This window comes from Semicossyphus pulcher, unplaced genomic scaffold (genome assembly GCF_022749685.1).
Source record: "Semicossyphus pulcher isolate SPU_LCO1_2020_fin unplaced genomic scaffold, fSemPul1.0.p SCAF_1, whole genome shotgun sequence".
NCBI classification, from domain to species: domain Eukaryota; kingdom Metazoa; phylum Chordata; class Actinopteri; order Labriformes; family Labridae; genus Semicossyphus; species Semicossyphus pulcher.
The window spans coordinates 20,775,807-20,803,625 of record NW_027211603.1 but is presented as its reverse complement, the minus strand read 5'-3'; the positions used below and the strand labels follow the sequence as shown (position 1 = coordinate 20,803,625).

Genomic DNA, 27,819 nt, shown 5'->3' with positions numbered 1-27,819 from the left:
AGAAAACATGTTCAAAGTGGACTCGGCTTGATGCTCTGCCAGCCCCTGCAGTCAGCAGCTTGGTATTCTCATTAAACATGAATTGTTGAACCTTGTGTCAACATGATATGTGCATGTAGCCCTAATCTACACGTGTGTTGTCCATTTATATGAAACAATAGTAGATGAGTGCACTGAAAACACTGTACACATGTTGAAAGGCTGAGTTTTGAGTGCGTGCTTTAGAGCTTAAAGCTTTGTTGTTCATGCACAACTGTTCGTGACCACATAGTCGCAGACTTGGCTGACTTGCTGATAAGTAATTGTTTTGGTCTTTAATAAGGCCAGTGCTGATTAAATATTTACATTTTAATTTTAATATTTATATAATTTGTGCTGTATTATTTATTAAGGGCATGTACACATCGCATACATAATTAGTTATTTTTAAATGTGTTTTAAGAGAACGCGAAGGAAAACAAAAACCCTCCTCGCCCATCAGCTCCTATAAATTAGAGAAATGCATTGACCGATAGTGACGACATGAATGTGCGCAGTGCTGCACAGGAAGGCTTCGAGGCAGCCAGAGAAGGCAGCAGTAAAAAATGCTTTGTTTGTATGGTGAGCCCAAGTGTGGATGGATAAAAGCAGAAAGCAGCGGTGCTGAATTATGTAACAGTTTAGAGATTCATCTGAAAACTGTTTGTGGTGATGGTGTTCAGGGAGGTGCAAGACATTTGTATTTGCGTCCTTCCAATGATTTGGTTAATAAAATCAAACAAATTACAGCCCCTGAAGCAGTAGACTGTAGCTTTACCATAAAAGTATAAAATGAAGCATATTTTTCTCGCTCTTTCCCGCTCGTATATATCTTCTCACCCTCTCGCCTCCCCCTTTTTTCTATTCTCCATCTTCTTGCTGATTTACGATGCTTATTAACACTCTGTTTATGCCCTGAGCTTTCTCTCCTACTCTGTCTAATGATAGATCTGCAATATTCATGCCCATTTCCTCTACATTCCCCTGGTCAACTTCCACTGTGGTGCTTTTTCACGGTAAACTCATGTGTGGACTTGTTGCCTTTTTAAACAAAGGGAGCTGCTGCCAGTGGAGGAAAAAAAATGCCAGTCTGTTGCTTTGTGCTGAAAATATTTACATGGGAATGAAGCCTAGAAATGTTTGCGCCAATAGAATGATCTACAGAATTTATTTTATGATTGGAATTATAAAATTGGATGAGGCAGTTGTTTTTTAAAGTGTAAAGGATAAGAGGCTTTAGGGATTATTTCCAGAAATACTCATCATGTGGATTCTTAAACCACAGAACATCATTTATTTTCAACACATAGGCGTAGATTTCAACCCGTCCACAGGCAGGCACAGCAGCTGCAGATGTTACATTCATTATGGCAGTGAGGAGTTTTCATTGTGTGGCTCGCCTGCAGTCCAACATGTGGGTGCACGACGACGCTGACAAATAATCGAGGTGGAGAGATTTCTGATGCCGATAGAGATGAAAGAGGAAGCGATTGTTTCTGGGAATTTTGTTGTTTTTCAGCTGCCGGTGGGAGCACAAATCCGCCTCCTAGTCCAAGTGTTTGTTCCTTTGCTTCATAAAAGGAAGTGAAAAGTTGGGGTGAAATAATGTGTGTGTGTGTGTGTGTTTGGCATTTGTGTCTGCCAGAGTGTCCCGGCTGAGCAGATGATTATTGTTTCAATAGGAATTGCACCAATGTGTTTGTTGTTGTTGGAAACAGGGTGGTCTCCACCTAAAGTAAAACATTTCCAGATAAATTGACCTTTCACAGGCCAAGGCCCCGTCATCCATAAATGTCCTCCCATCACTGTCTGAAGATACAGATAATTAAACCATTGACATCTCACGTTCTAGCTTTGACTGAAAATCTATATGCATTCAAAATAGCAGATTACTTGCCAAATAGGCTGCCTCTCCTCCCTCCCTCTTTCTCCCCCCCTCTTCTTCCTGTGCTGTGTCATTTCCTCCTACATTTATTCTCATCTTTAAGCCCCATGCATGCGTTTACACTCTGCCCCCCGATTCAGCCAGGTTTGGCACTGACGGGGGATTATTAGATTATGAAATTCACCAACCATGTCTTCTTGCACATCTGTTAAGTCGTTTGTTAGAGATTCAGGCTGGGCCAAGCCATCAGGCCGCCCAGTGGAGCGTGTCATTATACGGAAATGAGTCTGATTGGAATCCCTTTCCGTTCCTCCAGGTTTCCACAGGAGCTGAATGTGGGCAAGATCAGCGCCGAGATCACGTGGAACCTTTTCGCCCTGGATATGAAGTATGCAATGGAAGGTCAGTAACTGCGCTGATGAGACAGTGATCTCTTGCTTCAGGGCATGTAAGCGTGTGTAAGTGTGTGTGAGAGCTGAAGATAAATGAGATGCATTGATTGAGTGCTTTTGAAAATAAGAGGTTACACTCTACAACATGAAACACAACAGCCTTAGTAGCTACAATTGTGTAACTACGTGTTAGCTATTTACGAATAAGCAGTTAGTACTAGTGTAACCCAAGCGTTACTGTGTTTTACCTCCCTGTAGCTGAGTGCTGTTTATTGGCTGGTGTCACACTGTTTTATCATCGACTGTGTCTGCCTGTGGTCAGCTTTACTCCCTATCTACATTACACATCCCTGATTCCACTGTATCGATCATTATAGAGAAACTGGAACCTCTGTTAATGGAGATAAAAAATTAATCAATGGCTATTAAAAAAAGGCCGGATGCTCAGGCTTGTGTTTTAGTGTGCAACTCTGTGTCTGATTGTGTTCCTGTATTGTGGCCAATGACAGGAGGAAAGTCTCCAAAGAATAGACAGTTTACTTTTTGTTGATTTTTGGGAAATTAAGGATTAATGTCGTTACAATTCAGTATTAGAGAGATGTGTTTATTGGATATAAACGAGTAGCTAGTGGGCCTCTTTTTGGTCCATTACTTTAAGTAAGTAGTAGGTAGTTAGTGAGTCAAACTGTTTGAATCACAGACTGTATAAAAGATGGACGACATGACAGCTCCCTACAAGTGAAGCCAAATCATCTCTATCGCCCCCTGCTGACTGGCTGCAGTATAGGTCATAAGGCCTCCTCCATGTTAACAGATGGGACATGAGTCAAACTATAAAATCAAAATACACGTCAAATACATGTTTCTCAAATGTGGTTTCTGTCATTATAGCTAGTTCTTATCATGCTGATTTACATCCAAGTGTTCATCTTTCTGACAGGTGTATTTTTAATTAGCTATTTGATGCTGTCAAAAGGATGATTGACAGCTCTGTTGACCAATACGGCTCCTGCAGTCGATCTGCTCTGGATTAGCCAAGTAGAGGAGGAACAGCGAGAGGAGATGTAACTAAAACAATCACTACAGTCATTGAAGTTTTCATATCTGTGAACATCTGCTTCAGACCAACACAAAGAAACTGTTCTGCTGTTATACGCCAACGTAATTGAAGTGTGTGTTATGGTTAGTGGAAGTGGCTACAGCGGCCCAACCCGCCAATATAGTCATTGGTTTGAATTCACACAGAAGCCACGACGAAGGGTCGCACTACTTTTTTTTTTTCGTTGAACTTATATTTCCTTACTTAACTGTATAATGGAATTAGTGTATACGAAATATTCCCTGCAGTGCCCAGGATGAGGACATGAAAAATGTTTTGCACAATATGAAAGAAAGTGATTTAGAAGCTGTAACCTGGCATCAACCAAAATAATCAATCAGTGATTTTCCACTATCACTAATTACCTAAAGTGTAAATCTATCAGTTCATAGCAGCCTTGTTGTGCCAAAACCTAAACAGTAAATATCCCACAAAATGTAACTCACATTCAGTACACTTCTTATATTCAGTAGTTTTTCATTTTGTCAATGTGAGTAGGTCTTTTTTCAAAGACGGCAGAGACACACAGTGATCAAGCAATGCATCTTAGATCTCCTCTGCTGGCAGGAAGACAGATGTGCCTCCCTTTAACGTGGGTTCTGACTTCAATCCCCACCCCCTCTATCTCCAGCTCACGTCCCAAAAGGCACAAATGCCTCCTGGAGGTTATTGAACAGGCTGTTTTTTTAGGTTGGAGGCTTCTGGATCAAATCCCCAAGATAGCAGGATATACGATGGGAGGGCGGAATGCAGAAGAGAGTTAATAGGACTGGGGTTGTGAATGAATGTTAAAAAGGCTTTGTGCGTGTGTGTGTGTGCGTGCGTGTGTGTGTGCGTGTGCGTGTGTGTGTGCGCGCACTTAAGGATTCAGCAGGGTAGTACCTGAGTTATGACTTTTTGTGAATTTTTCTCTGAGTTTGTTGTCAGCTGAAGTTTGCCATGATCATTTCTCTTTAAAGCAATTTTAGAGCTGTAATGCCCAGAAATCAAGCCGTTTCACATAAGCGCCCACTGTGCTCATGGTCACAAAACTATTCTTGCTTTTGGCGCCGATTTTGTTTCCAATTTTCTCTGGACAAATGCTTGTTTTCTGCTATGTAGGACATAATGTTGTTTTGTATTTGACTGCAGTGGATAAGATTACTATCTTTGATAAAGTTTGTAGAACAGACCAGAGCAAGTATTATACACCACATACTTTAGGGATTGTTTGGTGTCTTTACCTGTGGCCACGCTAAAAGATGCTGTAACTGTATCTTGGTCTATCCAAGTTGAACATATTAACAACCAAAGTGTTATATGACAGAGGGCATGATATTTGATGCGTAATGATGGCAGAAGAGATAGGACAAGCTACGATCAGAATGAGTTTGAAAATAAAAAAATATAAAGAAAGAGATTGAGGTTGAAAATAGTGAATGCACTTTAGATTGCGTGCAAGCGAAAAGGCCAAACAAAACAGAGAGAAAAATTCAACAGCGCTTATTGGTGATTTATCCTCATTTACACCAAACATGCCCGCTGCTCTCTCTGTGCTAAGCCATCTTGAGTTGCTATGGTAACCAGGTGCCAAGGGATACCTTGCTACCTTTTATGCACACACCTGCATATAGAAAGTGTATAGATTCTGTGCATACAGTATTATTTTGTAAATGATGTTGGCATTAACTGTGATCTACTATTTGGAAACAGAGTGTGTACTGTATATATGCATATAAATGTGCCCATGCATCATATTTTAATGAGACGTGGAGACTCGTAGGTGTATGTGCACAGATGGATGTGTTTCTGTGGGGAGGTTATGAGCAGCCATAAAGCAATGAGAAGATGTCTGAATAATGTAAACTGAGATTTACAGTAAATCACAAATCCAAACGTTTTTTCATGTTTTTTGTAATATTTAGACTTTTCCTACATTGTTAAATTGGCTGTGATTACTTGATGTATTATTTACAGAAGGAGGCAGCAGTAGCCTGTATTTTAGTAGTGGCGCTTACATTGCCTTCTGCCACAAACCAGATGCTGTTATCTTTTTTGTCTGCCCTTAAGAGAAAAAGCATTTTTAAAATGATTCTTCCATCGTCCTTTTTTCATCATCCTGCAATGCAGCCCTCTCTGAAACCACGTCTCTGTTTTTACTGAGAGAGTAGTGGCCTCTGTACTGCATGCCTCGTGTTGTAACATGCACCAGAAGATTTTGCACAAAATCCAGCCCACTCACACACTGTTCATTAAGTGTAGAGGATTTGAGTAATCCTGCAATCTGGTTCAAGAAATGAGGGAAGTCCAAAGAGCTCTGATCATGAGGAGACTGAAGGGAACTCCAAGAAATAATGTGTTTTAATATGCACAATTATTGCTCCTATTGGAGCTTCACAAACAAAGACGGAGCTGAAATGTTCGTTCTGCACAGCTGAACTTAAGTTTCAAGATATTTACGATTTAGGTCAACAAATTATCATTGCTCCACAAATAGCAAGGATGCTTTTCCACAGCAGAAAAACAGATATTTATTCTTTTAATTAGATCAAATGCTTTTTCAAGTACAGACAGAACATATTCAACATCTTATTGTTTTAGCGAATAAATACAGAATTACGTGTCATCCGCACAAAGCTACATTTTATATTCAGTTGGAGCCAAAATAAAACAACAAATTATGTGACATGATTATTTTTTAGATAAACAACACAAGTTGCGATGAAGGAGGACACTTTTTAATTAGTTTCAGGATCAAAGATTCAACATATTTATTTAGTTTGCTTTTAAACTACTGACTTGCAACTCTTTCCAATGATCTGATGATGACCCGTAACAGAGGCATCTATACAGATGTATAATCTTTTAATTATTGCAAGGTCTTTGCTGAACAGCACAGTTTTATTATAACTATATAGACCATGAGCCCCTCCGCTGTGATAAAGGGTTATATACACCGTAAAAATAGATCAATAAAAGGGTAAAGAGAGAGACATAGAGTTGTGCCCGTGTATGTGTGCATATCTGAGTCAGGGCAGCTGGACATGTGACCACCTAGGGTGTTACTGACTGCTGTCACAGCAGGTTTTGGCGGTGTGTGTGTGTGTGTGTGTGTGTGTGTGTGTATATGTTTGTGTGTTTGTGTGTCTGATTTGCCTGAGGGTGTCCGTGTTACAAAAGGAGACAAGAATCATGGATGCACTCAGTCACATATACCCTCTTTCTCGCTCCTTGAGCTTGGACCCTCCTCCCCGGCTCCCCCCTCCCCTTGACTCATCCTGTCAGTAAATCACTGCCCGCCCACAGCGACACGTGCCAGGAGGAGGACATGACTGTCATGTTCCTCAAAGGAGCACTTTGTATGAATTATTGCTCATTTCTTGTTGGTCCTACTGGCTCTTGGAGTTCTAGGGTTGGTTTTGGTGGGGACGGCTGGTAGTCAGAGTCGCGTTTGACAAGGAGCATAAAACGCTGTGGAGTGAACGTGCACATTGTAAACCACATAATGTGTTTTACTGTATAGATTAAAAACCACATAAACAACAGATGGTGCAAATGCAACTTAGAAAGCAGAGCCCACTTTTATTGATCGACCCTGCATATTACACCCACTAAATACCCTCGGTATGTGAGTGTGGAGTGTTTCTGTTGCACAGTATGAAGATGATGATGGAGATCTTTAAAATGCCTGGATGTAAGATACACGGGCATTAATATTTGATTATCCTGTCAACTAAACGTTACATAGTGCCTCTTCATACATCGCTGACGTGTCACTTGGAAGGTGTCCCTGAATATTACATAACTCACTATTTAAATGACATATTTAATTACTTAAAAACTTGACATGCAGCTCCAGCTAAATGGACCTGCTGAAAAGATTTGCCTGCTTGCGGTTATTTATTATTGTAAAATGAAGGAATACTTTGTATAATAGAAACATTACGGTAACATATTGGGCGTCACCATCTTTCAAATTGTCCCATGTTGCCCTGGATGGCAGCCGTTTGTCTACTCACAGGGAGAACACTGACTCATAGAGTAATAAATGCATTTTAGATAGCATGACCCAAATGACTGCTTTACTTTAATGGAATTTAAATGACAAAGTGATATTTATAGTTATCTGGTCATAGACTCTTGCATACATGTGAGTGTGTGTGTTAGGGCTGAGAGGAGAACATGATTAGTTTTATGTAATGGAAAGCGGTTAAACCACAAGGGATTTAGTTACTTTAATAATGGCTCAATGTTTCTACAAAGATCAGTGACAAGGCTTCATTCATTGGTATAACCCTTTCTTACCTGTCATTCTGTCAAACATGATCAGTTTTTTACCAGTTGTATATGTGTGTGTAGGGCTGGGTATCGATAAGAATTTCTCAATTCGATCCCATTTCTGATCTGATTCGATATCAGTTTTTGTTAGGGGTATTTCAGTTACAATATCAATGCACCTCTAACCTGCTGCATTATCAAGATTTTAATGTTTACAATAAGAATTGACCCCAAAGAAGTTACATCATGTACTTTTCATTTAACATGACAAACACAGCAGTCAACACAATATTAACAATTTTATGAATTAGACAGCTTATGAACTTTTTTTCCAGTTTCAGGTTTTTAGTCTGAACATCTGGCTCATGGTTTTGATTAAACGAACTGGAGTTCAACTTGTGCGAGATTTGGCCACGAGCGTGAAGAACAACACCACACGAGACTAAGAGTTATAGGGAAAGGCATACTGTATTACAACATGCCGAAAATACACTCGCGGCCAAAGCCGACGCTAACAGAGAGTAACATAAACATCACTGGACAACTCACTTACATATTCATGGACGCACACAAGATAAAAAGAGTCCGTCGGCGATCACTGATGTCTCCGTAGTAGGTGCAGTAAACAAGTCCGGGCATGTCTCCCTCACTGCCGTGTTTCAAGGGGATGCGCTGAGTCGTGCTGTGTTCAGGAGTGCTCAGAAACGTGAGTGATCAGACACGTGACCGTTTTTACACATATTTTTAAAGATCGATCTCGGGATTTATTAATCGATATTGCGTCATTCAATTGAGAATTGATTAGAATCGGAAAAATCTATTTCGTAAACCCAGCCCTATGTGTATGTGCGTGTATGTGTTAAGCTGCAAAAATTGCACAAATGCAGGCTGAAATATTTAAGCTGTACATGCTATACACAGTGGGATGTGTATGTACAGCTTTAATATTGTGTGTATGTGCATATCCTCTTATTAATGCATGACGTGCTTGTTATTTTACTCAATGGAAGCCAATAGTGAGGTGATAGGAGGAGGTAAACTGAGCCAGTCTAGGCTGCTGCCTGTTTTTCTAATTCAGACAAATGGAAGTAACTCGGAGTGACCTGACCTGTTTACATAACAAGACTTACAGAGCTGGCAAGGCGGCTGACAGAGACTGAAGGAGGCGGGTCAGAGTGTCCTCTTTCGTCGGTCTGCGCTTCTCTGTTTGTGCGCCTGTGTGTGCAGGCATGTTTGTGTGTGTGTAGTTGTGCACGTAAGAAAGAAAGAATGAATGGGAATAAAAGAGGATGCTGTAGTCGTGTGTGTCTGTGTGCACACATGTGCATGTGCATTACTTAATGAAGTCTTTGATGCATTCTCTGCTTCCTGCTCCGAGGCCTCTGGTGCCAGTGCTGGTGCACAAATGGATGCTGCTAATTTTAGCATCTCTGTGTGGATCTCCGAATGTGTGAGAGGGAGAAAGCAAGAGAGAACGAGAGAGGTAGGAGGGAAGAGAAAAGAGAGAAGAAATGTAGAAAAGAAGGAGGAAGAGGTTGTGAGAGTGTGAATAACTTTGGCTGTAACTGTTATCAGTCTCTCATTCACATATTTAACATAACTTACATGATACTGACTCTTATCATTCATCATCATTATTTTTGATGACCACGGACAGACAGGGTTGCATACAATTTAAGCGTTAGCTACTAAATTATACCGTACCAAAAGTATGTCATTGAAATAGAAGCCATATAAATTGCATATTAAAACTACCTACCTAGTCTCGAAGCCCACCGCTTAGTCTGACATTTCGCTGCTCTGATTGTAGCGTCCAGAGTCATTTTGTTCTGCGCCTGATGGAAACACCCCCCGGAAATCAGAAATAAATTGAGAGTACTACTCTTTCCCACCATTTATAAATGGGTCCAGTGATGCTAGGCTAGAGTTCCTAACTCAGTCGAGATAAAGTAGTGTCACTTGTAGACTTCAGAACACTTGTGTGTGTGTGATGAAGTCTTACAGTACATGCTGTATATCCACTGTATAGCTGTTTAATGGCTGCGGAGCCTGGAGCATATCATTAAAGATCCAATGCTCCAGCAGCCCATTAACTCATCTTCAGCCTGTTGGAACTGCTTCACCCCATAGAATATTTTAATTGAATTTCAATGAATGTACCTCTTCAAGGGGAGTTTTGTTTCCACAGAAAGATGTTGTTTAGGGGGCTGGTTAAAGGTTGGGTGTTGTCCTGCAGTGTGATTTTAATAAGCTAGGCTGCTCTCAATCTGTTAGTCTCAAATGCCTTTATTGCAATCTTTAGCTCAGTACTGCACAATCAATTCTGATTCCTCTGTGCCTCAGCTAACAGCATATGGCTTTTTGTATTAATGACTTTATAAAGCATTAAGTGAGCCGTGCAGGTGGAGCATTTCGTCAGCGCAGATCTTATAAATGCTTAATACATTCTCTCTATTAAAGGTAATTCATTCTGTCGGTCGAGTTAGAAAGGATAGACTTCGAGTGTAAAAGCTTTTCTGTTGGAAATTGTTAAATGTTTTAATATTGCTCTGTAAGTTTCCTCTTTTATAGAAATCCCTAAAACATTTTATCTTGATGAATTTGTTTTCATAAAGTTGATGAAAATAATATTGATGAAACAAGAGTGTAGATGATTAAAAACATTACACAGAAATGGTTGTTCACTTTACAGAAACAGGGTGGGCTGTTGTGTTTGTAAGTTTGTCTGTTTCCTACTGGGTTATATGTCACATCAACCTGAGTTAGTGTCTCAGTGGGCTCTGGTGTTATAGCAGAGCTGTGTCAGTAGGCCCCTTTGATTCAGCTTAGGAAGCCCTTTGACAGAACTGGGTCAGAAGCCAAGATGAAGGAATTATGTCACAGAGAGAACTATACTGGCCTCAGCTGCCATGCTGGACCTCCAGTCTTTTGTCTCCAGCAAATCTGTCTAACAACACACTGCCACTCCTATAGATATATATCCACTGAATGGTAACTGTGGGATGGAAATGCTTTGGCGAACGTCCACAGTTTATCATAATATCAACGGCTTTTAAATCAATGAGGCAGAGAGTGAGTGAGTCTCGTGTGGGTTTGTGCCTCCCTGTGGGCTGAGTCAGACAAGATGACATCCTCACCAGGGACCTTGAGCCTACTCCTCCCTCAGGACAGCCCACACTGTTTACCACCAGCGGGACGCAAAGACACACGTACATACACAGATGAGCATAATGTAACACACACAGACAGGCATGCACACACAGACAATGTTTCATAGGCGTGGTTGTAATGCTGGATGATGTATGTGCTGTAATGAGAGCACACCCAAGCACACACGACACTTCTTTTATATATGAAGTGGGATGTGGAATACAAACAAGATGGGTGTTATGATTAATAATTATGATCTCCGCCGGTCTAATTATCTGTTCAAAAGCTCTGCCAATCACAGGGCCTGTCACTAATAAAGTCTTTGTCAGGCGAAGTATGGTTATCCACACAGGCCCACTACTTGAAAAATTCTACATCCCAACTCATTCAGAGAAAATCACGATTAAAAGGAAAATTTTACCTGATGGTCATCCTAAATAATCCATTCCTCCCAAGATCACTCTGCCCATCCCTATTCCAATACAGAAAGAAATATTTTCCATGTTGGTTTGCTTGAAATCTAGCTTCACTTTGCAGGAAATCAGCCAAGAATTAGCCATAAAGGGGGGGCATTATGCTAATTTCAAGCTTCGTGTTTCACTCTGTGATACCTGTGGAGCAGCTTAGCATAATTTACAGTAAAAAAAAACTCATCATTTTTGTCACACTGGTGCTCTGAGCAGGCCCTCACCCTCAAAGTGTGTTCCGTGTGCGCCGCAACCTCCGGAGTTGATCGCGCCCATTCAAATCAATGCTTGCCTGCCCACAGCAACCATGGTCTGTTTCCACCGCGTCCCAGAAGCGTCTCTCTGCTCTGCTCTGCTAAAGATACGCGCAGAGTCTATTTTTGACGGAGGCCGCTTCAAGCAGGCGTCAAGCTGAACAGAGCAGATCGTTCCAAACAGGAAGTCGGACACAAATACAGCATAGAGCATTGAGTCATTTTAAAATGAAACACCATGTACAGGCCGGACTCATGTTTTTTCTGTTTTTTAACATCAACACACTGAAATCTTGGAAACACCTTTAAGTCACCCATGGTAGAAGCACAGAAATCACATAATGATGTCCAAATGAGCAGATAATCAACCTTGGAGGTACAAACTGAACTGTTGTTTGTGTGATGCTCTGTTTTAACATTAATGTTACCGTGTGATTTCGCAATTCTCACGCAATAATGTAGTTCTCTCGCCATCTCGCAAATCCAGCTGCCTAGGCCAGCGCTCGTCTGATGGACCAGAACCGCGGCACAGACAGAACGCACCAGACCCGAGGGGTCATACAGCCTCTGCCTGAAACGACTAAGTCAGCTCTATCCCTTTAAGAAACCCCACCCCTACAAGTCCACTTTCTTCTGATTGGCCGGCTCTCCGAAGCCTGCAAAGGCCTGTAGAGAAAACTGTGTGATAGCTGGCGTTCACAGCAGCCTGCAGACTGAGCTGAGAAGCCTGGAGATTACTCCAACATACTTTTACCTACAGATTTGAAACTTCACCCACGTTTACTGTGAACATCCAACATTGTAACATTATATATATGTCTTAAAATGTGAAACAGCATAATACCCTCTCTTTAAAACTCTACAACTCCCCATGTCAAATGTACAACATGCTCCTTCAATCTGAAAACCATTTACTTCATTTAAAACCTATGGTGGCTTGGATTAACAATGATATCACAAGCTGGAAGCAGAATTACAACTAGAAATCTCTCTAAAGACTTTGGAGGACATCTGTTCTGAATCTCGCTTGCTCTTATAGAACAGCACACATAACAGGGAAGATTGGGTTTTCATCTTCCAGGAACTGATGGAGGGATTTCACAGAAACTGCCCAGATATTCATACCTTTTTCAGATTCTCCTAGCGGCAGCAATTAAAGGAATCACTTTAAACAGGTTAACACATCTGACCCCACATTTCAGTCATGGATATAATACTTTTGGCTACTTTATACTATGGATGTAATAAAACATAGAGGCTCCAGAGGAAGAAACTCTGGAGCCCTGCTATGCAAGTATGGAAATGTGAACCCCCAACCCCTTTTATGATTAAATCTGATCTTTACTAATTGTCTTTGAATCAATCAACAATTTGTCCAAAAAAACAATGCATTAAATATAAACCTGGTGTTTACACACATACAGTATATGCTCAGTGCACAGTCAGAGCTTCACCTTGTGTTACCTTATTTACATGCTGCTACTGTATCGCCGTGTCCCGCTTTAATCGTTTGCATCAATCACAGCGTGCGGGGCACAAAAATTGCCATAGGAATGGATTAAGCATATTTCAAGGTCAGTAAAAGAACACATTGTAGCTCCGCTTACTCCTGTCTGTGTGATGTTACAAGAGCAGCACACACTCTCACATGCCCACACACACACACATGCACAATCTGTTAACTGCTTTTTATTTACAATGTGCCGAACCATGTGACAACACGAGACAGTCTCAAGAGGCTGGATTTGCATAAACAACATAAATGTATACGAAGTGACCTACCTTTCAAAGCGACAGATTGGCCTTTTATTTGTGAACAGTTGCATCAGAATACACAAAACAATTTAAACCCCTTTTTCTACCCTTTCTGCCCCCCTCCCACGACCCTTTCCCTCTTTCCCTCCCACCCCTGGCAGCCCTGTCCCCCCTTCCCTCCTCATATTGATGCAAACTTTTGGTCCATGTCTAAATAGGTCTGTTATATCCACATCTTACAATGCATACTTAAAAAAAATCTGACACCTTAGCTTTACAAAATAGTTATTGTACAATATAAAGTTCAACAGCATGCAAATACATTTTCGAGGAGGTCCTGACTGTATTTGGAAAACAAACTCTCGAAATGTCTGTTGCCTCCAACATTTTCAGCTCGACTTCTTGGATCTAAAAAATTAAAAGCATTCTCTATAAAAAACCTGATGAGTCATTTCCAAGTCAGGCCCCTTCTGTATGTTTCATAGCAGTATTTTTTATAACACTGCCCCCTGCGGCCTCATTTCCCTCAGATTCTCTCCTCTATTCAAACAATCACATTGGGCCCAGTGAATGGAAAATTATATCCCTTTGCTTTCATTCAGAGTGTGCAAAGAAGCGCATTCGGACCGTCAGTGCTTCCATTTTCTACAGAGAGGATATGAGCTGTTTGACTCCCGAACGGAAGAATTTAGCATGAAAAATCCTTTTTAAGAACTTGATGTTCTTTTAACCTTTGGCACATTTTTCATTCTTCATATCACAGATTTTGAAGCTTGAACAAAATGTGTTATTGCTGAATGTTCGGCTGGCACAACAAACTATTGAGGTCAGGAAATGAATGCGTTTACAACTGATATTGACCGGGGTGTTAGAATACAATGGCACTAAGTCAGTGCATCTGCAAGCTGAGCTGAACAGAACTGCAATTTGGTATAAATATTTAAGGTCGTAATATCGTTGCTGACCCTGAGCTGTACTTCTGTGCCTCTATCAGGCAAAGATTTCCACTTGTAGACAGGAAATATATTCATGTTAAAGGCACATCTTTAATGACATGACATTTTGTGAACTTTTCTTGACAGCCACTTGGGTTTGTGTTGATCTGACTTGCTAATTGTCACTACAGTTACCTTGTTACTGTAGACGAATCTCCTGTCATAGATTGTTTTCCTTGTACAATATCTGTTTGGGGAAAAAACAGACTGTTTACTGACGTGCAAAAATCTTTCTCACTTGTATGTGGCATATGTCACTGATATTTTTCTATATAAAGATTTTAATATGTAGGTTTTTATAATATAAATATTTTTATTTCAGTCCTTCAAACCTTATACAGTACATATGGTTGAGCGGATCTAATGAAAACACACACAAACACACACACACACCGTACAAACACCCACACATTGCAAGCTAGCAGAACCTGGCTGGCAGCACCCAACAAAACACCTGCTGACCTTTTACTTTTCTGTCTCCCAACTGACCTCCATCTGCTTTCTTTAGGTGACTGAGTGTGTGACAGTGAGGGTGTGTGTGTGCGAGTGTGTGTGTGTGCAGTTAGAACTTAGGACAGAGAGGTTGACAAACTGTGACTGTGTGTGTGTGTGCGTCCATCTTGTGTGTAAATAAAGTGCCAGCTCAGTTATTAAAGTGGCACTGCCACAGTGGATCCTTCTCTTCAGGAACTTTGCAGCCTCTGCTGCACAGGAACTGCAGGTGCTCTCTAGTTTAACAGCCTCAACTCAATATTCTCCATGTTTAAAGCACCTGCTCCCCCTGTGACACAGACTGACCAGGTGAATCCAGGTGAAACCTTAAATCCGTCGGCAATTGCAGCCATCACAACTACTTTGGCCTTGAAGGTTAGGTGTAGATGAAAGCATTGATCCCTGCTATTTTCCAGTGTTCTGCTCCAAAAGAAAATAACTGCAAGGTAATGGGATCACTGTGGCTTTTTATATCAGTTATCAACGGGACATTGCAAAACTTTGAACGGTCCCTTTGTGTGGTCTCTGGGATTTATGAAAAGATCTTTTTGTGTAACGTGAACAAACTCCACCTCGAGCACCAACTGCAGGAGTGGAAGAAATGACTTAAATAGATCGACATACACAAATATATATATATATTTAATGAGAACATATTTGTGTTATTGTGAGATACATTTTCCACAAACACTGTAAACACAGTCAGTGTTGCCAGTACTGTGATTTTCTAATCAAGGATGTATTTCTGATGCTCTGCACCTACAGCATGTGTTAAGCCATGGTGACTATGGCAACTATCCACTTTTTCCTGCACGGTAGTTATCTTTACACCCACTGTATCTGCTATAGTGACATTTTCTCAGGAGTCACAGACAACGTCTAACCTTTACATGAAACGTGGTGAAGCACTGGTGTGCTCCCTCAAGTTGTGCACTCCCTTTAAAATGTGATATATATGCCTTAAGACATAAGATATTTATACATAACTACAGTGTTTGGACGATAAAAGATTGAATCTCATCCCATGCATGCTGTATGCCAGCCAGCACTTGTCATTTTAGTTTGGTACTTGTTAAGCTCTGTGTGAATCTCAAAAGCAGGTTTGAAATCAGCAGCAATAAATTAATAAAAGCAGACTTGAGTGAAGCACTCAGTATCATCTCGATTCTGAGGAGTAAATATTGCATTGTGCGTTTGAATTCATTATCCACAGGTAAATATGGTAATGACACAAATGTAAATATCCTCCTCGGAGATTAGAGAGGAGTGTAGGCTGGCAGGCGTTGCACTATTCATCAGAGTAAGCACCAAGGTTTCGACAGGATTAAGGCACGACAGCCTGGGTGCTATGTGTGGATTTAACTGTGTCTTTGATGTGCTGTGAATGTATGCATTTACATCTGCAAGGAAGCATGAATATGTCTGTATTTCTCCTTTAGCATTTAAAAAGAAATCTATAACTCCTTTACATTTCCATCTTCAGTGTATTTTGTTCAGATGGAGCTTCATTTTGTTTCATTATGGCTGAGATAAATTAGAGTTCACAACAAGCTTAATAAATACGCCTTAAATAACCATTCATCAGATGTAACTTAACCCACTGCGTTGGCATTCTGGGGAGAATAAGACGCATTTTGAGCGAGCGAGAGCTAAGCGAGAAAAGCAGTTAGCCAACCAGTTTGTTGTTTTCCGGGGACACCTCAACCTCAGGTTAGCTGTTGCTGCGACAAGGAAATAAATCTGGCCTCTGTCGAGCTAGCAACGCACATCGCCTGTTCCTCGTTCTTCCTCCATCTGTCTAGTTAATCCGCAATGCTACAATATACTTGTACTTTCCAATAGAGATCATTTGTATGGCTCCTTGCATACATATAACAAGACTTGGTCAAAACCTAGCATGTGGCTGACCGCATCAGGTCAGTGTGCGCTTTTGTGGGAAATGTGTTACAAGGACCGTCCTTATGAGGCCGATGACAACGTGTTTGAAAGCAGGTGCACGCTGCTGACGTAGGTGAGGACAGCGGAGGAGCAGCCCCGCCTACTCTCCGAACAAAGTATTCAGAGCCGTATAGACAGAGAGTCGCGTCAGTGAAGGTCCAATATGCTACATGATCCGCCATGGCGATGTCGCAACTCTCTCTCTGTACGGCTGTGAAAGTACCGACACTCACTCAGTCACTCAGTCAGTCACGTACAGACCTGTGTGTAGGACTGACCCCGGCGGTCAGCCAAAAAGAACACACAAAGTGAGAAAGAGAGTTTAAACCGAGATAATTGAGAGTCTCAGCAGGCTGTGGAGAGGACGAGCATGAAAACACGAATGTAAACTGACAATATTGAATGTGACACAAAAATCTGAGTGCTTTCTTAACAGCCGCCTCCTGAAGGTTATTATTAGCACGGCCACAACAGGTTGCTTGTCAGGAGACAAAGGCTAATGTAGGTGTTTGAACAAACCTCCAATGCTGTTGTTTTTGACCACGCTAGCAGCATAGCTCAGTGGATCTCCCCACTTTGTTCCAGAATTAAATATCAGTACCAAAAATTATGTACAGAGAAAAGAAGAATGAATGATAGACTTGGAATATAGCAAACATTATACCTGCCCCTGCATAGTATGCATGTCAGCATGCTGATGTTTTTTTGCCCTTACAGCCTCACAGAGCTGCTGGTATGGCTTTAGATTCTGCTCACGACCGTCTATAGTCAGACGTATGTGTTGCAATTATGGTTTCCTCTATTTCGCTTTCATCATACAACAAATGCTATGTTCCTCCACGCTGGCGTGATATTTCTTCTCCTTGTTCTTTGGGCCGCTGTCTTATCTGCAGGAATATAGCAGAGGCAATTGAGTTTACCCACCACTGCAGTTGCAGAATGGTTTCTTCTTATTGGTCTTTCTCCCGTGGTGTTTACTCTTTCGTCTCAGATCCCTCTCACTGTTTCTACTTCATCGGTCTCCTTTCTTTTCCTTTATCTCTTCTTTCTTCACTCCCTCTCTTGCGCCATCGCCATCCATCTCCCCTCCAGGGGATCCCATGGAAATATTTAATTGTTCTGAAATGTCTACAGTGAGCTGGACTAAATGACTCAGCAGCAATGTCAGCCGACATGAAAGTCTAATCCATTTTAGCTTCCGTTTGTTTGCAGTCATTCAAGGGCTTTCTCTCTCTTTGAGGGATCTGGGGACGTTTACAGGCTCCGTTTTATTTTCTTATTCTTTGATGGCTCAAGGCTGGATATAATTGATCCTGATTGGATGTGTGATTAAAAGCGACCACTGCTATCACAATCTCTCATATGAAAGTTATTTGTACTTTTCTTTTTGTGTGTATACTTGTTGGTCTAAGTCTGGTTATTTGAGAGATGTTCGTATGAGTACTGTATCTTACATGTGTGCCTTTCATGTTTTATTCTGCATTACAGAGCATGACAAGCACCGCCTATGCAAAAGTACTGAATACATGAATCTTCACTTCAAAGTCAAATGGTTCCATAATGAGTACGTCCGTGACCTGCCGGCCTTCAAGGGTGTTTCGCCAGAATATTCTCTGTAAGTGTCCTCTAATATTCACGCACATGCATGTATAATATATAAAATGGCACATTGTCCTATTGTTAAATAATTAACAAAGGTCAAATAAGTGCAGATAATTGGTTTGCTGTCAACCAAGTGTCAACATTATGCATTCATGTTGATGAATGCTGCTAATTATTGCCCATATTTATCAGATAAATAATCAATTGTGTTATTGACAAAACAAACATTAAAAAAATTCATTTACATAAACGGAAAAGCAGTAGGGGCACAATGATTGATCTCTGTAGGACTCCACAAAAAACTGTTTTGTAGCCTGTTGAAATTTGAAAACAGTTTCTTAATTACTTAATGATTTTAAAAGCATTCAAAAGACAGTACCACCTAAATCATTCTTTAATTGTTAACATTTTTCAGTACATATAGGGCTATCAATCACGGTAACTCAGATCAGTTTCTGGCAAAGACTGAATCTGTAAAACTGTCATGTTCATATAATCTGTGTTGACAGTTTGTCACAGCGAGCCTTTAAAAAAGCTGATGGAAAACTCCTTTGGATTAGGTTACTAATTGATATCCTACAAGCATGTTTTTGTTCTTATTTCCACATTAAAAGTGTTATCCATTGTTCATGTGTAATCATATGTAGCAAAGCAAGGATAGCTGCCATATAAACACGTGTAATGCAAGCAGGGAACGCGGTGCCCTCTCCCATGCCAGTCTATCAGAGTAATGATTCACCCTCCCCCTCCCCAACGCTGTCACTCAAACACCATCTCTGGCTGGATTGATTCTTCCAGAGGCATACACATCATACGAACCCCCCACATACACAGTCTCTCTCTTCCGTCTGCCTGTCTCTCTTCCCTTTCTCTGTCGCCACGCCCACATCATTTATCGACTCTCCCCCCCTGTAGCAGATGCCCTTAGCCAGAAAACAAAGCAGTTTGGGTGGGACAACCGTTGCTCTAAGGACGGGCTCGGGCAGTATATTAAACAAGGAAATGGCAAAGTGAAACAGACAGAACAACATTATTATTCCACTAACAAATGTACTTCCTCACTCGACTCATCCGTCCCAGCCTGTCCTCTGCTGTCCTCTGTCTTAGCCTCTAATCTGTCCACAAACTGAAACCCGATATAAACGCCACACTGATATAAAATATATAAAAACCACACTGTGGTCTGCTCGGTCTTTTCAGGAGACCTCTGTATAATTTATAATTCAACCCTTCAATAGGGATCACACCTCAGTCACAGTCCTTTTATGATGTTTTACCACTAAGTTGGATTTTGCCATACCATCATTTTAATACGTAAATAATAGTTATAAAAAAATAAGGAATTTCCTTCATGCACTTGTAGCTTCCTGTCTAAAAAGTCCTGGGGTTTCCAAGCAGAGAAGGAGACTGGGACCCAAGAGAGGAAACTCTTATCCCTAACAGAGGGGGGACCTCAGGTGGTTGGAACTGGTTCAGTTTGAAGTCATTTGACAAGCAGCAACCTTCAACATTATGCAAGGTTTGCCACCATGCTGTGACAGCAAAAGGTGGAAGTACAAGCAGCCTGATCCATTATTTTAAAAAACCTGAATGCCTGTGAAAACGGAAGAGGCAAGCAAGGTCAAAACAAGCCCAAGTGGGAGCAGCACCTGCAGAACACGTTCCAGCATACACAGGTGTCCCCGCAGGCGGTGTTACAATGACAATAGCAAGAGATGGAAGATGTTACTAGGACAGCTACTCGTTTTATAAACATTAGCCCCCTCCAACCCCACCCAAAGAAACGTGATATAACACCGTCACAGTCCAACAATAATATAAATACCTTAATGATAATGTTTTTCCACCCCTGCCCTCCAATAACAGAGCTTTTTGTGTTCTAAGGTGGTTCGAGCCTTTTGTCATTCAGTGGCTTGACGAGAACGAGGACGTTGCCATGGATTTCCTCAATGGAGCCCTGGAACGGGACAAAAAGGATGGAGTGAGTATAGCACTGACTTATTTCACACTGTATAGCTATATGTTTATTATTTCAAGTCACTTAAGACTGCGTTTTTATCCACAAGGACGACCTGCTACGACTGAATTTACCTCTCGCAGAAGGAGGTGCAGGGGATAAAGGAAATTTCACAGTCAAAAACACTCCTCGCCTTGAGATGAGACGAGAATATTAATTAAATTTCAATTAAAAATTGACGAATACAGGAAACAGAACACGGTTATCAGGGCAGTAAAAGGCACAGAAAGATATTCGGTAACAGTGAGAGGAAATGTGTACAAGCCTCACAAAACAAGTTTGGCAAAGAAATTATTGATTGATGAATTATTGACCTTTAATCAGTTTATCTGTATGTGTGTTCATATGTGAAGGGAGCATGTTTTTTATGAGACTTTATGCAGCTGAGCGCATAAAATCATAGCAGAACCATGTGCATTTTTGTAAAGGTAATTTTCTTTAATCATTAAATATGGAATTTGCCCTTTGTCAGTGCTACTGCAACAACAGTTTTTTAAGGGTCATTTCTGGTTCTGCAAGAGCTTTTTCCAAGAAAGAAAATGACTCATCCGACGTGTCCTCATGGCCTTTACGCCTACAGTTTATTAACAGAAAGCCTTTGTCACGAAATAGGGATGTGAAATAAAAAATGTGAATGTGTCTTCCAAAGTCAAGGCTCCGGTTTTGCTTTTTGGAGCTTGATCCTTTCCCTGGAACAAAACTCTCCCTCTCTCTTACTAAATCATTGGAGTACTCTTTAAAATATCATCAATCTGATAATGTTTGTAAAAGTTCATCTTGTTGAGGAAAGAGCAGCTTGTATCCTCCTGCTCAGTTTGTTTGTCTCATAGCTCAAAAAAAGCTCTATTCTCTGTGAACTCTAGAAACTGACTACAAAGTATAACCCTGGATGTCCACAGGAAAAGGTCAAAGGTTAAAAACATGCACCACATAGGATTTAACAGGACTTTTATGTCAATCATGAATAAATCCAGGACTTAATTTGAGTCCGAGGGATAAAGCCATATTGCACAGCGATTCACAGAGTTTAAGTGCTTTGTTATAAGTGCACCGCTGCAGTGACTGAGCATTCATGCATAAATGATTAACATCCACTTGCTAATGTCATTGTCAGTAAATGGTCTAGATTCCTGCTCTTTGAGTGATGTTGTTGTGTAGTAATTGGTACATTAATTGAATGTTGTATTCACTGTAATACATCTCACTACTGTGCAGTGCGTAAAAGTCTTAACATCTGAGATTCTACATATGCCTCCTTTTTCTGTTTTTGCTCATTTCCTCTCTCTGTCCTCCAACAGTTCCAGCAAACCTCGGAGCACGCTCTCTTTTCCTGTTCAGTGGTGGATGTGTTCACTCAACTAAACCAGAGTTTTGAGATTATCAAGAAGCTGGAGTGTCCGAACCCACAGGCTCTAGCTCACTTCATGTGCCGCTTTGCAAAGGTCAGGTTCTTTGGAAAAACCCACCCAGTGAACCCTTCATACTCCTGTGGGGAGTAATAACTCACAGTTATAGAGTTTGCTATTGATCTGAAGAGAGAGTGTTATATATTTTCTGTTTGATATCATCTTATTAGGTTGTGGCTGCTTAATTTAAGTCCAAAAAATGTAATAATAAAACCGAAAACAAACTATAATTTAAGAAACCGTCTCTCTTCTTCCCTGCAGACTATCAACAAAGTTCTTCTGCAGTATGCTGCAATCATATCAAAGGAATTTCCTTCGCTCTTGAGTAAGGAGAACGTGGTAAGTGCCTTCTCAAAGTTGTTACTGCAAATGTTACTGGGTTGAAATGCAATCTTGGTATATCAGATTTTGGTGTTTCCATGAGGACCGTCTCTAACAGCGTTTTCTTTCAGACTATAAGGACAATGTTAAACATGCAGACCAGTCAGCTCTGTTCTTAGCCCGGCCCTGGCTTTCATAATGAACCCAACAAATTGTCTCTATTAACTGAAATGCAATTATTCATCTCGCAGCCTATAGCTGATAGTGAGAAGTCATTGGTATTTTCTGGCCTCTCCGCCCATTGTTTAATGTGACGGATGACTAAATGCGGAGCCTTCCGAGTGGCCTAATTATCCACACTGGTCTTTGAAGTTGAAGAGAGAGACAACACACGGGGTACTCATGGAGGAGGCAGATGTTTCTTTACAGTGTTGACAGGCTCATTACAATAAACCCAGAGAAAATGTGAAATGCCCCTCCTTGAGACGGGGCTGAACGGACAGATGATGGAAAAAAGGAAAGGAGAGGCAGCTGGAGTTGTACAGAGGCAGGGGCACATCAAATTAAATCTGATCTCTAATTTGTTAGACTGACACATATACAGTACATGACCTACATCATCCCCATCTTCACCAAGAACGTACTGTCTGTCCATATTTCAGGCTGACAAACTGGAACATACATCTCTTAACAGAGAGAGCAGTTGTATGAGTAAAGATGAGCATGTAGAACAGTGGTTCACAACCTCTGTGGCTTCTGAGCAATTTAATCAAATCAATGTCAACTTGCAATCCTTGTTGCTAAGCCCATAATGTGAGATGTGCGTTGTTATAGTTGTTTAAGCGCCTAAAGGGGGCTAAAAAATAAACAGTATTTCACATTTAAGGGGACATGTTTTAGCTATGCAGTCAATTTTCTATTATTCGAATGTGTTTGTGAATCACATCGGTGAAGTTAGTTTTGTTTTAAAAATTGTATACATAATTTAATTATTTTTCGGAGCCTCTCCTTCCTCCTGAAATGAACGAGCCTCCCACGTGGGGGAGCGGCCGCACTGTACTCACTCCAAAGTTGTAGAACACATGGCTGCTCTAGGATCGGTTACTCCGCCTTATATGTGCGAGCCAGAATCCCAAAGAGGTATCAGAATGTTATGCTGAAATCTCAACAACGACTTGACTACAAGCTAGTGCGAGAAGGCAGCCTGGGTTGAGTGAATGACGATTGGTCGATTTCAGCGAAAGCAAGGTTTTACATAAAAACCTGCAGCTGTTCTGAGCGGCCCATTTCAGAGGCGACCTTTTTAAAAATGTCATTCTGGAAAAACATGGAATTATGCAGTTTTTACTTTTTCACTGTGAACAATAAACACCCATAAATGTGAAACCCATCTAAGAATAACCATTCAAAAGACATGGCCCCTTTAAAATAAAAAACAAATAAAAAAGGTAGTGAATGCAGTTTTCTATGACAAAATGTTTTGTCATCATCATGTGATCACTTAATTCACCCATCCCAGGTTGGGAACCTCTGATCTAAAAGACCTGCTTTTGCAAACATTGTGCTGAAATGAATACATTTCTTAATACTGACTATATTTGAAGACAGACTTGTTACCTTAGCATCATCCTATTGAAACATCATTACTCATCTGAACACTGTGAAATAGCTGTCTTTTTATCATACTATCTGCAGTCCTGACTGATCTCACAGCAGCCCCTGGCATTTAACTGATAGATTATAATATGTCCAAACCCTTTATTCTATATTTTTCCCCCTCTCTCTGGCTGGAAATCTGTAGCTGAGAGAAATCTCCATGCTTTTATTCTGATTTAGAAAATCTAATCACTCCCACACAAATATGCTCATAAATCTAGTCGAGAGCGAGCCATTATGTGCTGCCGCAGAGACTCTATTGGCCGCTCTGCGGTTTCAAAACAACCAATCATCCTTCTCCTGTGGGGCGCAGAATTATCATCTTAGCACTATCTGTCACCACTATCATAATTTCTGTGTGTTGTATGTTTGTCAGTTGTTTTTGGGAGCAGATAAAGTACATGATATGTGACTGAATGAAAACTTTGAAGAATTACTCACAGTCTCCATAAAGAGCTGCGTGATTAATGTCTGTCATCTGTTTAACTTGCTGGGGATCGATAACGCCTGACATATTCAGTGCAGACATTTCTCTCCCTGTTGTATTATGTGTCGTGCTTCCCTGCTGACTGTCAGTGCCATGTAGACACCCTGCATCTCTGTATAAATGATGTGCCGTGAATTATAAACTGATGGATTTAGCTGCTTTCCACCTGTTTTGATGTTTTGCGATGCGTTTTCAATTATATGTGCGTTCCCAGGCTAAAAATAACACAATATCAATAGCTATAAAAAAGAAATAAGACAAATTGAATGTGGTGGGTTTTTGTAGTGTGTCAACAGTATTAAATATTTATCTGGTGTTCTTTGACAACATGAACTGTACACTGTACTTTACAAAACAATCTAGTGATATAAAATTGCTTTGCTTTCACAGCCGTGCATCATCCTCAACAACATTCAGCAGCTCCGGGTCCAGCTGGAGAAGATGTTTGAGTCCATGGGCGGCAAACAGGTCTGTGCCTACCTAGTTGATTCTGTATTCTACTTGAGGCAATTCACTTTCAACTCAATTGAGATTTGTATTTGTTTTTTGCATGTAATATATGAATTATTCCAATGCAATACTGCATTGATTTGCATCCTTCAACTTAAAGGTCAAACCACAAAGGGAGCTAAAGTGTCCCCAGGGTTGCAAATGATTCATTGTCTTGCAAAAGGACTCTTCAGAAGAGTTAGTAAGGAGGCTAACACCTCCATCGTCAGACCAGCCCTCTGCTGTGAAATAAATATAGTGTTATGATTATGTAAATGATTATATCAGATGACATTTATATGAAGTGAAAGTGAATTGACCTGAACAGTGATGTGCTGTAATGCTTCCCTTAATTCTGTATTAACCATTTAATAGACTAATATGAGTTCAGTTTTCTAATCTCATCTACAGCCCCTCAATAACTTCCTGTGTACCCCATCACTATTTCCACACCTCTAATCCCCCTTGTGTCTTGCCCTTTTGTAAATATTGAGTTGAACCCCTTTAAATCTGTGTGTTGGGTTTAAAACTTGGTTGAATATTTCCCTAATGTCTACCTTTCGGTCTGTCAGTCTAACCTGAAGCAGCCTCCTCGGCTTCTTGTGACTTACACGCATGTTTCTCTCCAGTATCTAACTCCTGTCTTGCCTTGCATTTTGTCTCCTGTCGTTGTGTCTTCTGTTTCCCCCCCGTTTCCTTTCTGTGCTCTCTCTCTCTGTCTCCAGGAGGAGGGGGTTGTGTCCTTCTGTAAGGTGTGTGCAATAGGACTCGTCAACACCCCTTCCCACCATTTACCGAATGATACGAAAAAGCACAGTGGCATATTCATTACAGAATTGGTCCGTATCAGCAATTAACTCTCACAGAGCCAATGTAATTACCAAGAACTGTTATCATAGCATTACCAATAGTGGAGATTAGCAATAAGCTCTTCCAGCACCAACATTTATGGAATCATCGGCACTGATCTGCCCAGATTGGTATCAGGCTTTATTTTGGGTGTCAGACTATTTGCTAATATGGTTTACTCACTTTAGAGTTGGTGGTTCATCAAACCTTTATTTACTTGGCACCGTTTCGGACAAACTTTGCTTCCGATGAGCAACCTGCCAGTGAGTAGATATTGTTTTGTTGAAACAGGCAAAGGGAGGCAAAGCTGGGCTGTTGTTGATAGGCTGTCAGCCAGGGGAGAGTTTGTACACTCTGGAGGACTCCGGCTGTCCGTCAGTGTCAAGTGAAACTAACCGCCATGGAGGAGCCAGATGCTCCAAAATCCATGCTTCTTTTGCATAAAGTTAAATGACTAATGTTGCGAATTGCTTCGTGCAATACACGTAGAAGAATAGTAGAAACATATTTGTTGTGTTGGTGCTCTTATAGACAACTTAAACTACTTTTCTAACATTGCAAATGGAGAGATAAAGGCACCATATCTATACATAGTCCCCTACATACTCTTATATAAATAACATCGTCTGATATTTCAAAAGACAAATCTCTAAAATATTACATGACTGCTTCTCCTGGCCAGTCAAAGACATCTACCCTTTCTTATTAAGAGTTTGCTCTAGGTTTGCTCTACATACATGTGTCATGGGAAAGGTTTGTTTTGATTCGGTGCTGTGTGAAACAAACATCTTGACTTGACTAAGATGGAGGCCTTTCTGACAGAATGGCAGTCTTCAGGTAGACGTTTGACTGGAGCATCAGAAACCACACATAGTCAACACCTCTCCCCTCAGGAGGTAACAGGTGCAGTGTTTTTTATCTAGCAGCTGGAAGAATATCTGCTCCAGGACTCCCACCAAAAAAACAACAACCAGAATATCTTCATTTCAGAGCCAGGCTGCAGATTGCAGACCCCGTCGAAAATGTTCCTAAGGCCAAGGCGAACTGATAAAACACCTTGGCCTACAGTGTTTGTCTGCTATCACTAGAAAAGATGCTATATGTTACTTTAACAGTAAAATTACACCTTCAACCTCTATAGGCAATTTTCTCTGTGACAGAAACATCTATCCTGAGATTACAGCAGCATGAACTCGTGTGCATATACACCACACAAATATAAATGTATCCCGTTGGCGCTGCAGATCGAGGCCCGTCTGCAGAATCATAATGTCTATAAAAGGTTTAGTTTACACATTCGCTTCCCAGCTGAGCCATCCACCATTACAATGTGTGAGATGAGCTGCTCCATGGCTAAGCTTATCGGGTCTAATGTGACGATCTGTTCTGCATGTGATGCGGTGCCTGGCCTCACACATTCATCTCAGGCGCTGAGCCTCAGCGAAGTGTGTTCTCCACTCCATCCAAAACATCAATATTTCAACATTTGTACATGGTGAGCTGTATTCATAAGCACTGAGAGAAACAGTCTAACAGCTGTACTCATACATGATGTGACTGATACAGACACACTCAGATAAACAGCACAGACACCCGAGATCTACCAATACACTTTATTTACACTATGCCAAAAACCACACATGAACACAAACATCTGCGCAACCATCACATGCATTTATATGGTGCTGCGGTTACCCAACACATGCCATGCATGGGCATATACATGCTGTCGATCAATATTGCACATGTGTTTGTGTGGGCTGCTATAAAAATGTTTATTAATTGTTAAGGTGATGTTTATTTCTAGTTATTTTTACAGTAAATAGCGTAAACCTAAATTCTCCCAGGGGATCAACAAGGTACTTCTGATTCTGAGATATTTATTACATGGACGGTTTGCAGCCAAGTACAGTCACAGATATGAATCTACAGCAGATACACCAGCAGCTCCTGAACAGTAAACTATTTTGAAAAGTTGCACGCTCAAGTGAATTTCCCAGCAGAACAAACAAAATAAAATTTCTCCTGCATCAACAACTTTCTCTCTGAACATAAAAAGTAATTCAGAGGATTTCAGTCGTCAAGGCTAAACATCTGTAGATACATGGGTTTATGTGCAAACGACAGTAAGCGATACAGTGTCGAGGCTGCCTGACAGCAAACCCTGTCTCCAGCAACTTGTGAAGTAATGCACAAAAGTGCTCCCTTTCGAGAGACCCCTAGCCGGCTGCTTCTTTGCTGACATCATGTCTCATGACTCGGCAAGCAGTCATCATTGCAGCGCTCGGAG

At 40.9% G+C, this 27,819-nt stretch overlaps 1 protein-coding gene across 2 annotated transcripts in view; it reads left to right on the top strand.

Annotated features, from left to right (window-relative positions):
* Positions 1 to 27,819, top strand: part of LOC138607479 (protein unc-13 homolog C-like) — an 86,462-nt gene that overhangs the window by 37,996 nt on the left and 20,647 nt on the right. Inside the window, exons 14-20 of one of the 2 annotated variants that reach the window (XM_069680135.1) lie at positions 2,220 to 2,305; positions 18,191 to 18,317; positions 20,189 to 20,285; positions 21,620 to 21,763; positions 21,989 to 22,066; positions 24,582 to 24,659; positions 25,406 to 25,432. In XM_069680135.1, coding sequence (XP_069536236.1) covers positions 2,220 to 2,305; positions 18,191 to 18,317; positions 20,189 to 20,285; positions 21,620 to 21,763; positions 21,989 to 22,066; positions 24,582 to 24,659; positions 25,406 to 25,432 — 637 coding nt within the window. The remainder of the gene's footprint in view (positions 1 to 2,219; positions 2,306 to 18,190; positions 18,318 to 20,188; positions 20,286 to 21,619; positions 21,764 to 21,988; positions 22,067 to 24,581; positions 24,660 to 25,405; positions 25,433 to 27,819) is intronic. The other variant, XM_069680206.1, reaches the window with a different exon arrangement.